The 12,928-nt window shown below is 43.8% G+C and overlaps 1 protein-coding gene across 2 annotated transcripts in view; it reads left to right on the top strand.

Annotated features, from left to right (window-relative positions):
* Nucleotides 1-12,928, top strand: part of fbxl7 (F-box and leucine-rich repeat protein 7) — a 133,320-nt gene that overhangs the window by 42,413 nt on the left and 77,979 nt on the right. The window contains exon 1 of one of the 2 annotated variants that reach the window (XM_021590087.2): nucleotides 3,237-3,726. The exons of the other annotated variant lie outside the window; for it this stretch is intronic. Coding sequence (XP_021445762.2) covers nucleotides 3,690-3,726 — 37 coding nt within the window. The 5' untranslated portion in view covers nucleotides 3,237-3,689. Of the gene's footprint in view, nucleotides 1-3,236; nucleotides 3,727-12,928 lie in introns of those variants that run through there. 2 annotated transcript variants of the gene reach the window in all.

Raw genomic sequence — 12,928 nt, 5'->3', positions numbered from 1 at the left:
GTCTTGAGAAGAGCTGCCCAGGCTCTTTTACAGGTACGCCGACAGTGACGGACGAACATCTTGGCTGAAGGTATGTTGACCTCCGCTTCTTGTTCTGGGAAGAGCGGGGGCTGATTTCCCATGGAGCATTCGAGGTAGTCCAGTAGCTGAGCAGGGGAGAGTGTTCCTGGAATATTCCACCCAGACCAGTTGCTGACTCCAGGTGGTGGGGTTACTGGCAACAAGACACTGGAGTTTCGTCTCCATATCTTGATTAGCTCACTCCGACTGGCCGTTGGACTGGGGATGAAATCCGGAGGACAGATTGGCCGACGACCCGATAAGGGTGCAGAACACCTTCCAGAAACGGGGCGAAAACTGAGGACCCCGATCCGAGACAATGTCGAACGGAGTCCATGGATTTGGAAGACGTGCTGCACCATGAACTGGGCTGTCTCCTTGGCTGAAGGTAATTTAGGAGGAGGGATGAAATGGGTGGCGTTGGAGAACCTGTCAATCACCGTCAGGATGGTGGTGTTGCCATCTAACGGAGGAAGCCCAGTGGCAAAATCCAGGGAAATATGAGACCAGGTGCGATAAGGAACAGGACGTGGCTGAAGGAGACCAGACTGAGCTTGCTGCGAAGTCTTGCTTTGGGCACACACCATGCATGTGGCGACGAAGGCCGAGACATCAGGAGCCATGGTGGGCCACAAGAAGCGCTGGCGGAGGAAAGCCAAGGTAATGCAAGCACCAGGATGACAGGTAAGCCTGGAGGAGTGAGCCCATTCCAGGACTTGGGACCGGACCGAATCGGGAACAAACATCCGGTAAGCCGGGACTCCCCCGGGGTCTGGCTGGGAAAGTTGTGCTTTGCGAACCAGAGCCTCAATACCCCAGACAACCACAGCCGGCAAATATGAGGCAGGGAGAATGGTCTCTGATTCCGAGGGTGTGGGAGCGGAACTGTACAGGCGGGAAAGGGTGTCCGGCTTCACATCTTTGGACCCTGGGCGGTAGGAGATGGTGAAATTAAACCTAGTGATTCACAGAGCCCACCGGGCCTGTCTAGAGTTAAGGCGCTTGGCTGTGTGGAGTTATTCCAAATTCCAAAAATGGATGTTGCACCCCTTCCAGCCAATGCCTCCACTCCTCCAGGGCCATCTTTACTGCTAAGAGTTCCCGGTTGCCAACGTCATAGATTCTCTCCACCTAGTTGAGACAATGGGACATGAAGGCACAGGGATGAAGCTTTTGTTCCTTTACGGATCGCTGGGAAAGAACGGCCCCTACTTCCACGCTGGAAGCGTCAACCTCCATCACAAACTGATGGGTCAGATCCGTATGGATGAGGATGAGGGCAGTGGTAAATCATTGCTTCAAATCCACAAAAGCCTTGTTTGTTTCTGGGGACCAAGTGAACGGTACCTTGGGAGAGGTGAGTGCAGAGAGGGGAGTCGCCAGGTTGCTGTAGCCCCGAAAGAAATGGCGGTAATAATGAGCAAACCCCCAGAAACCGCTGTAGCTGCACCCTGGATGGGGCCAATTCACCACTGCTCTCACTTTTTCCAGATCCCATCTGAACATTCCCTTCGGAAATGACGTATCCCAGAAAAGTGATTGTGGAGCGGTGGAACTCTCACTTCTCCGGCTTTAACAAACAACTGGTTCTCCTGAAGAACTTGTCACACATGGAGAACGTGTTCCTGGGCAGAATAGGAGAAAAACAGGATGTCATCGAAGGTACACAAAAAAACAAAACGATACAACATGTCCCCGAGCACATCGTTAACCAGAGCCTGGAAGACAGCAGGAGCGTTAGTGAGTCCAAACGGCATGACCAGGCACTCATAGTGTCCACTTGCTGTATTGAATGCACTCTTCCACTCGTCTCCTTCGCGTCTCCGAACAAAGTGGTAGGCATTTCGGAGGTCCAGTTTAGAAAATATGGTTGTCCCCTGGAGAGGTTCAAAAGCTGAGGAGAGGAGTGGTAGCGGGGAAAAGTTCTTGACTGTGATGTCATTGACACCCCGGGTAATCAGTACATGGACGCAGGGTCTTGTCCTTCTTTCCCACAAAGAAAAATCCTGCGCCGGCAGGAGAGGGCTAAGGGCGAATGCTTCCAGCCGCCAGAGAGTTATCAATGTACTCCTCCTCCGCCTTGGTCTCAGGGCCAGACAGTGAATAAATCCGTCCTGGAGGCGGTGTGGTGCCCAGGAGCAGGTAAAATCGCACAATCATAAGGACGATGTGGAGGAAGGGAGGTAGCACAAGCTTTACTGAAAACTTCCCGGAGGCACTGCATCATAGTGCTAGAGGCGCCTCTACAGACACCCTGGTTCGATTCCAAGCTGTATCACAATGGGCCGTGATTGGGAGTGCCATAGGGTGGTGCACAATTGGCCCAGCATCGTCCGAGTTTGGCCGGGGTAGGCCGTAATTGTAAATAAGAATTTGTTCTTAACTGACTTGCCTAGTAAAATGAAGGTTCAAATATTAAAAAAATATATGTAATAATAATAATAGATAAAAATATATATTTTTAAAATTATATATATATATATAATTAAAAATATATATATTTCTATATATTATTATCATATTTTATATATTTTATATATATAAGAGTACATCAGCTGACCGCACATGCAGGCTTTTCCTGATGTCCCACACCTGGCCCTCCCTATCACGTGGAGGGCCTCTATCCCTCGGGTTGTTCACACGGGCCCAGACAGTTTGACCACTGGTTCAGCTCTGCTGGTACTGGACCTTGGCCTGGATGTCTGGATCCCTGGATGAGAAACTGTCCACCAGGGGGAGCCGATCCCCACGATACCCCAGAATCTGTTACATACATACTTTTCTCTCATGTATGTCACACAGAGTATCTGCGCATGCACACACGGGTGCACTTCACTTTGCTACAACGTGTAATGAGTTGCAAGTAAGTTGCAGGCATTTTTTTTAAAGAGACAACCAATGATTGGGAGCAAACCCAAATGCAACTTTGTTGCAAGCAACTGTCCAAGTTGCTTCATGTGGTGCACCTCTGCAGCTACGCCAAAATCCCCAATGAATATTATAACAATCTTTGAGTTCATTTTCCAAGATCTTATTTAAGTATCTGGATAATATCAACGTAATCATGGGTTGTTACTTCTTTTTTGGTCCACTGTCTCTTTAAAACTGTAGCCTACCTCTCGTCATTCCTATGGTAGGCTATTGACACCGGGGAAAAGGGGGGGGTTACAGCAAATCGCCGTTGCCTCTCGCGGCCGCCGAAAGTATGTCTACATGGTAACGGTTTCATACTCGGCAGGAGTGGTGGCATTGCGTCTTGACGCAACAAGTTTCGGGTTTTGTTTATATCAAAAACTGGATGCGAATAAGTTTCCATTTGTAACACTCGGAGATAAAATACATTTTTAGCCTTCAACAGTCGTTGGAATCGTGCACTATTACCTGCACGTCTTGTAAGAATTTAGTTTAAAATCAAAATGTATTCAGTAAAAAAATATCTGTAATGACATGCTGACTATGTTTGGATTTATGGTTTGAGAAGAACGTTTTTTGGGGGACTATCTTCCGCTGGGGGAAAAAAAAGAGGATCCACGCGCATTTCTCCTCATATAACGCGCACGTTTTTGTAGGAATACTTTTTATTTGATGGATACCTCCGAGCTCTGTGAATAGATAATGCATTACACAGGATGGGTGCGAACAATGGGAAACAAAGTGGGAGTGAGGGTAAGTGCAACTGGAGAAAAGGAACGAGTTTTACAGTACGTTCTGAAGCCATACTTGTGGCAACGTCATACCATTTTGCAGGCTACATTGTTTCAGTAATATAATCATCCAGGCTACACAATTGACCTGATCTTTCTTTATACAGTGTCGCCAGTTATGTATAGCTATGAAATATTGCTATATCCCGAAAAAAAGCTGATTTGATCTGAAACTGTCTGTCCTAGATATGCCTATCTAAATTCGATTTACATTACATTTCATACAGTACATCACCGGGGCCAAGCTTCCTGCCATTTGATTTACATTGGGCCATTGGTAGCCTTGTCGTTGGTATATCTCAGGTATAACCGACTAAAAGTTCTATTCATTTTAAAGAGTTTGAATTATTGATTTAAAGAAAACAGATCACACCACAGCCCATAGAGCAGCATCTGAAAAGCTTAACCTTTCTCACCAGAACTCAGAAATGATCTGACCTGTTCTAGTGGTGGAAATGATCTGACCTGTTCTGGTGGTGGAAATGATCTGACCTGTTCTAGTGGTGGAAATGATCTGACCTGTTCTGGTGGTGGAAATGATCTGACCTGTTCTGGTGGTGGAAATGATCTGACCTGTTCTGGTGGTGGAAATGATCTGACCTGTTCTGGTGGTGGAAATTATCTGACCTGTTCTGGTGGTGGAAATGATCTGACCTGTTCTAGTGGTGGAAATGATCTGACCTGTTCTGGTGGTGGAAATGATCTGACCTGTTCTAGTGGTGGAAATGATCTGACCTGTTCTGGTGGTGGAAATGATCTGACCTGTTCTGGTGGTGGAAATGATCTGACCTGTTCTGGTGGTGGAAATGATCTGACCTGTTCTAGTGGTGGAAATGATCTGACCTGTTCTAGTGGTGGAAATGATCTGACCTGTTCTGGTGGTGGAAATGATCTGACCTGTTCTAGTGGTGGAAATGATCTGACCTGTTCTAGTGGTGGAAATGATCTGACCTGTTCTGGTGGTGGAAATGATCTGACCTGTTCTAGTGGTGGAAATGATCTGACCTGTTCTAGTGGTGGAAATGATCTGACCTGTTCTGGTGGTGGAAATGATCTGACCTGTTCTAGTGGTGGAAATTATCTGACCTGTTCTAGTGGTGGAAATGATCTGACCTGTTCTGGTGGTGGAAATGATCTGACCTGTTCTAGTGGTGGAAATGATCTGACCTGTTCTAGTGGTGGAAATGATCTGACCTGTTCTAGTGGTGGAAATGATCTGACCTGTTCTGGTGGTGGAAATGATCTGACCTGTTCTAGTGGTGGAAATGATCTGACTGTTCTAGTGGTGGAAATGATCTGACCTGTTCTAGTGGTGGAAATGATCACACCCGTTCTGGTGATGGACATCTTTTGACAGTTCAGCAAAGAATAGACACACAGATTCAGAAATACCCTTTGTATAAATTAAAGCATGAAGAATATACATGTTATCTTCAGGTTATCTTCTTGTTGGTCTTCTCGATGTGATTTGACTCTGTATGTAGCATTAGAAATTTCCCATAGAATGCATTTGGAAAGTATTCAGACCCCTTGACTTTTTCCACATCTTGTTAACGTTAGTCTTATTCTCAAATTGATTAAATAGTCGTCCCCCCCCCTCCCCCCATAAATCTACACACAATGCCCCATAATGGCAAAGCAAAAACAGGTTTATAGACATTTTTGCAAATGTGTAAATATATAAAAAAAATGGAAATATCACATTTACATAAGTATTAAGACCGTTTACTCAGTACTTTGTTGAAGCATCTTAGGCAGCAATTACAAGTCTTGAGTCTTCTTGGGTATGACGCTACAAGCTTGGCACACCTGTATTTGGGGAGTTTCTCCCATTCTTCTCTGCAGGTCCTCTCAAGTGCTGTCAGGTTGGATGGGGAGCGTCGCTGCACAGCTTTTTTCAGGTCTTTCCAGAGATGTTCGATTGTGCTCAAGTCCGGGCTCTGGCTGGGCCACTCAAGGACATTCAGAGACTTGTCCCGAAGCCACTCCTGTTGTGTGGGATCAACCCGATTCGATCCCAGGCTGTGTCACAGCCGGCCGTGATCGGGAGTCCCAGGAGGCGGTGCACAATTGGCCCAGCGTTGTCCAGGTTAGGGGAGGGTTTGGCCGGCTGGGATGTCCTTCTTCTATCTAGTGACTCCTTGTGGCGGGCCGGGCACTTGCAAGCTGACCTCGGTTGCCGTTTGTACGGCTTCCAGGTTAAGAGAGAAGTGTGTCAAGAAGCAGTTCGGCCTAGCAGGGTCGTGTTTCGGGGGACGCACGGTTCTCGACCTTCGCTTCTCCCGAGTCCGTACGGGAGTTGCAGCAATGGGACAGGATTGTGACTACCGATTAGAAAAATCCTGAGGAGAAATCAAAACAGGAAGTGAGATATCTTCACGATATTGGGGAGAAAAAGGGTTAAAAGTACCAAATAAATTTGATTAAAATATCTCTCAACTTTGCTCCGTTCGTCCATCCCTCGATCCTGACTAGTCTTCAGGCCCTGCCGCTGAAAAACATTCCTACAGCATGATGCTGCCACCACCATGTTTCACCGTAGGGATGGTGCCAAGTTTCCTCCAGACTTGAAGGTTGGCATTCATGCTAAATAGTTCAATCTTAGTATCATCAGACCAGAGAATCTTGTTTCTCATGGTCTGAGAGTCCTTTAGGTGCCTTTTTTTCCCAAGCGGGCTGTTCAAATCAAATCAAATTTATTTATATAGCCCTTCAAAGACCAGCCTAAAACCCCAAACAGCAAGCAATACAGGTGTTGAAGCACGTTGGCTAGGAAAAACTCCCTAGAAAGGACAAAACCTAGGAAGAAACCTAGAGAGGAACCAGGCTATGAGGGGTGGCCAGTCCTCTTCTGGCTGTGCCGGGGGGAGATTATAACAGAACATGGCCAAGATGTTCAAATGTTGGTCAATGGTTGTCAGCATAGTCAAATAATGGGTCTGGGACAGGTAGCACATCCGGTGAACAGGTCAGTATTGCATAGCCACAGGCAGAACAGTTGAAACTGGAGCAGCAGCACGGCCAGGTGGACTGGGGACAGCAAGGAGTCATCATGTCAGGTAGTCCTGAGGCATGGTCCTAGGGTTCAGGTCCTCCGAGAGAGAGAAATAAAGAGAGAATTAGAGAGAGCATACTTAAATTCACACAGGACACTGGATAAGACAGGAGAAGTACTCCAGATATAACAAACTGACCCTAGCCCCCCGACACATAAACTACTGCAGCATAAATACTGGAGGCTGAGACAGGAGGGGTCAGGAGACACTGTGGCCCCATCCAATGATACCCCCGGACAGGGCCAAACAGGAAGGATATAACCCCACCCACTTTGCCAAAGCACAGGCCCCACACCACTAGAGGGATATCTTCAACCACCAACTTACCATCCTGAGACAAGGCCGAGTATAGCCCACAAAGATCTCCGCCACGACACAACCCAAGGGGAGGCGCAAACCCAGACAGGAATATCACATCAGTGACTCAACCCACTCAAGTGACGCACCCCTCCTAGGGACGGCATGAAAGAGCACCAGTAAGCCAGTGACTCAGCCCCTGTAATAGGGTTAGAGGCAGAGAATCCCAGTGGATTCTATTATGTGCATTTTACTGAGGAGTAGCTTCGGTCTGGCCACTCTACCATAAAGACCTGATTGGTAGAGTGCTGCAGAGATGTTTGTCCTTCTGGGAGGTTCTTCCATCTCCACAGAAGAACTCTGGAGCTCTGTCAAAGTGACCATCGGTTGGTTATTGGTCACCTCCCTGACCATGGCCCTTCTCCACCGATTTCTCAGTTTGGCCTGGTGGCCAACTCTAAGAAGAGATTTGGTGGTTCCAAACTTATTTCATTTAAGAATGATGGAGGCCACTATGTTCTTTGGGACCTTCAATGCTGCAGAAATGTTTTGGTACCCTTCTCCGGATTTGTGCCTTGACACAATCCTTTCTCGACGCTCTACGGGCCATTCCTTTGACCTCATGGCTTGGTTTTTGCTCTGACATGCACTGTCAAATCTAGACAGGTGAGAGCCTTTCCAAGTCCTATCAATTAAATTTACCACAGGTGGTCCACAATCAAGTTGTACATACATCTCAAGGGTGATCAATGGAAACAGGATGCACGTGAACTCAATTTAGAGTCTTATAACAAAGGGTCTGAATAAGGCATTTCGGTTTAAAATCAGGTTTTTAGAATAAAATGTTTTCGCTTTGTCATTAAGGGGTATTGTGTGTAGATTTATCATTTAATCCATTTTAGAATAAGGCTATAACTTAACAAAATGTGGAAGAAGGGGAGGGATCTTATTACTTTACGAATGCACTGTATCTCACTTGCAACAAAATGTTACAGATTTTGCAGATCGCTGACAAGTGTTATGCTCAGTGGAAACTATCATTAATGATATCAACGAAATCCAAACTACTTTGGAGCTACTTTAAGGCCATGTTCCTGTTTTTATATGGTCTTCTTGGCTTCCATTATGTCAGGTCCTGTATACGGTAACGCTAACCAGAGGCTGCTGTAAGTAACTGAATTGCACAAATATGGAGAAATGGTCTGTTGTTTGACAACAGCAAAGTTAAAAGTGGAAAATCGTATAGGCCTACTTTTTTGTGGGGGGGCGAACTAACCCTCGTAGACAAAATTAGTGTTTCAAGTGGTTCTCATTCTACTTTTATGCAGGGAAACCCTAAAATAATAAATAAATAATAATAATAAATAAAAAAAAATAAAGAAATATGCTTCGTTGTTGTAAATATAAAAAATATATAATAATAATATAAAATAATAATATATAATAATAATAATATAATATAAAAATATATATTTTTTTACACTTTCAATGGCCTCATCTGTCATACCTTTTTAGGGGACTGGTTTTGACAGCTGTTTGAAATGAGTGGGATTCATGTGTGCTGATTTTTGCTTGGCGTCACACTGTAGCTGTGTCCGAATACTCACACTAACCGTACTAACGCTACTATTTGTGATGTAAGTTGAGTATGTAGCATGCTTATTGGTCATAAGGACAACAGTTAGTGTGCCAAAAGTTCCCCCGATTTCGTACTGACAGTGATGAACGCCATTCCGTACAAATTTGCGCAACCGCGACATTCAAACGAGGCTGCAATGAAATCCAATGGGACTGTAGCGACTGTGTTGACATCAGAATCTGGGGTGTGAACCAAGTTTCTATTCATGGTAATGGCTCTGTAGTATTGGAGAAAAGTAATTTTAAAAACGGACCTCTCCGATGCTGTACGCTACATCTTGACGTGTCACGTCGTAACGTACAGCACGCATAAAGCAACTCATTCTGTCTTAGTCTCCCTACACCAGGCACTTCTCTCATCGTTTAAAAACAAGAAAGGGACAGGGTAAGGGGGGGATACCTAGTCATTTTTTTGCATCGTCACTGCCATCATGACTCTCAAAGCCGCTGTTTACTTCTGAAGATCACTTTAGCACCGCCCTAAAAGCACGATTCAAATGCAACACAAACCTTCAAAAAAGGTAATGACACATTATATAAACCCTTTGTAGTGTTTTATTTAGATTTTTAGAGGTGAAAAGTTGGACAGATCGAGTGAAAAAAGCCGTTTCCCCACACGACATCTCTCTCTTCTCACGATCACGCAATAGGTTTCACACGCCATTTTTTTTAAAAAGACCCGACGGAGCTCATTGCCTTCTTGAATCACGCAGAGACGTGCATCATGAAGGTCTCGTCAATGCTTTTGTTGTAAAGGGGAGAATTTGTGCTTTACAATGGTATTGATATTACAGTTGATCTGGAAGTATTATGTTTTTTGGGGCGCTAAAATAAGGTCAATTGTACGAACCAGCGTGATGTACAAAAGTTAGTTCACATTACATTTGCGAAAATATGAAGTATACAAGCAGTGGACACTATTATCGTTGGTTTAGGGCCCATAATGCAATTCTTTGGAAAATGGGCGTGGCTTCACAACATTTTCAGATTTGAAGCAAACGGTGGAATAAATGCAGCCGAAATCCGACGAGAGCGGATTCAAATTCATTGCTTTAACTAATTATGAGAAATGTGAAAAAAAAATGTTGAGCAATGTAATAAAGTAACAAGTTAGCAAGAAGTTGCATAGCAACAGCCTCAACTTCCGGTAGACAGGTGAAGCTCTAGTACTCTCAACTGAAGGGATACCGTTCTTTTCCAGTATACAAAAAATGAACTACTAGTATATACTTTTTAAATATGTAGTATACAGTATGTTAGTATGGGTAGTTGAACACCGCTCATGAGAAAAGTGTGCTTAATGCTACATTTATTTAACCTTTATTTAACTAGGCAAGTCAGTTAAGAACAAATTATTATCTTCAATGACTGCCTAGGAACAGTGGGTTAACTGCCTTGTTCAGGGGCAGAACGACAGATTTGTACCTTGTCAGCTCGGGGATTCAAACTTGCAACCTTTCGGTTATTAGTCCAACAGCTCTAACCACTAGGCTACCCTGCCGCCCCACATATGCTGCCCTTACGGAAATAAAGATGCAACTGTAGTTATTCTGTAATAACAATAATTCTGTTATTCCAAAATACTACAGTTGAATGCGAAACTGCAATATTTTTTATATTTTTTATAAGGGTGATCAGCAAGTCAGCTACCTTTTTGTTTGTCCTAACACAAGGACAACATTCTTGGTACAAATAGCTTTGACAGCTGCATCACAAGCACAATGTCATTTTGGGTAGTGAGGAGGGCTTGACCCACGAACACAGTATAATGTCATGTTATAAAACCTCATACCGTTTTACTGGACAGTGGCTGTCGGCAACATTAATTGAGGTGTGAAAGAGAAAAATCGACAGCTGGTGACCAAAGTTGTTTTCCGTGTAATGAGGTGGGATAAAACACCAGCTTAAGTTGTCATTCCCTATTCCTGTACAGGCCATGTGGCCAAAATGCCACTCATACAGGAAGTGTTATTACCAGCCTCTTACGCAAGACTGTAGATACATTAGGAATGCCATAGAAATAGAGTTTCTAGAATATGCATCCCCGTTCAAATCAACATTCTGTAATTATATTTATATGGCACGGTAATATTTCATCCATTTTGTATGTGTTGGATATTACGAGACCTGGTTCACTACCCGGGATCGCAGCAGTAATGAGTCTGGTATAGTTGATGCTATGTTGGTGTATGTTCACCCCTTTGTGGAGTTCAACATTAACATGATTAGTTAGTGAATTAGACGAGAATAAGGATTTACAGTAGACTAGATTCTATTCTATATATATATAGATTCATATATAATAGATCCATTTCTTTGTTTAGTTTCTCATTTGTTGTCAAATGCAAAACTCAGAGCAGGGACTAATTTAAAAAATAGTTTTTATGCAATATGCCTCTGCCACATTCTTCTCCCGCTGAGTGACTTGTTGGCTGGAGTTTTAAACCTGCGGTAAGCAAACCAATAAACCAGCTCCTTCTTATAAGGTTACGTTTTGGGTCGTCCTCCCAACTGGCTCACGTTGATGACACCAGCAAATTTCCACTGGAGCAATAGCTTGAGGTATAAGATGCCCATAACCACAGATCTAGGATCAGATTAACTTCTTAACTTCTTAACATTAACCGTTTGGGTCATGAGAAACTATTGGACCTTGTATCAGTAGTAAGGGGCATAGAATTACACATAAAACTCCTTCCACCTCAACTAGACATGGATAATAAGGCCCAGTGTGGGTAATAGAATTAGCTACTTGAGTTCAAATGTGCTTTTCTTAGAGGCAAGATAAGTCATTCTAATTACTGTAAACTGGAAGGGAAACCGGGAGTAGAAAAAAATGGAGGGGGAGCAGATGTGGTAACAGAAATAACAAGTCAGATCTGAAACTTATCATCCAGATCACTGATCTACACCCGGCTCAAATGGTTCCAGATCACTGATCTACACCCGGGTCAAATGGTTCCAGATCACTGATCTACACCGGGTCAAATGGTTCCAGATCACTGATCTACACCGGGTCAAATGGTTCCAGATCACTGATCTACACCGGGTCAAATGGTTCCAGATCACCTATCATACTACTATGGCTGACCCTGTAAAACAACACCTATCATACTACTATTGCTGACCCTGTAAAACAACACCTATCATACTACTATGGCTGACCCTGTAAAACAACACCTATCGTACTACTATGGCTGACCCTGTAAAACAACACATTACACTGCACCTATCTGCTGTATGTGACAATATAACATCTTATCTTAGTACTTCAGTTGTATTTGTGCAGAGTTTGTGGGCCACTTCTTTATAGTTTGAGACAGACTGAGCACGTTTTTGATCTCCACAATGCAAAACCATACTGACTATTCTGATTAAACAAAACACTACGGACTATTCTGATAAAACAAAGTCATACGGACTATTCTGACAACAGGATGGACTGAGAAAGAGAGAGAAGGAGACAGGAATGTCACCTGGAAGTAATTCTGTGCAAAGGCCATTTCCTCATGTCCTCCTGTCTGTCGGTCTTTGACTTCTCCCATATGTGGATATGCCTTGAAGGTAGAAGAGGCCTTATAGCCATTATAGAAGCAATGTAATGTAGAAGAGGCCTTATAGCCATTATAGAAGCAATGTAATGTAGAAGAGGCCTTATAGCCATTATAGAAGCAATGTAATGTAATGTAGAAGAGGCCTTATAGCCATTATAGAAGCAATGCAATGTAGAAGGGGCCTTATAGCCATTATAGAAGCAATGTAATGTAGAAGGGGCCTTGTAGCCATTATAGAAGCAATGTAATGTAGAAGGGGCCTTATAGCCATTATAGAAGCAATGTAATGTAGAAGGGGCCTTATAGCCATTATAGAAGCAATGTAATGTAGAAGGGGCCTTGTAGCCATTATAGAAGCAATGTAATGTAATGTAATGTAGAAGAGGCCTTATAGCCATTATAGAAGCAATGTAATGTAGAAGGGGCCTTGTAGCCATTATAGAAGCAATGTAATGTAGAAGGGGCCTTATAGCCATTATAGAAGCAATGTAATGTAATGTAGAAGAGGCCTTATAGCCATTATAGAAGCAATGCAATGTAGAAGGGGCCTTATAGCCATTATAGAAGCAATGTAATGTAGAAGAGGCCTTATAGCCATTATAGAAGCAATGTAATGTAA

Source organism: Oncorhynchus mykiss, chromosome 28 (genome assembly GCF_013265735.2).
Source record: "Oncorhynchus mykiss isolate Arlee chromosome 28, USDA_OmykA_1.1, whole genome shotgun sequence".
Taxonomy (NCBI): Eukaryota; Metazoa; Chordata; class Actinopteri; order Salmoniformes; family Salmonidae; genus Oncorhynchus; species Oncorhynchus mykiss.
The sequence above is the reverse complement of the archived record's forward strand: the minus strand, read 5'-3'. Positions and strand labels throughout refer to the sequence as shown.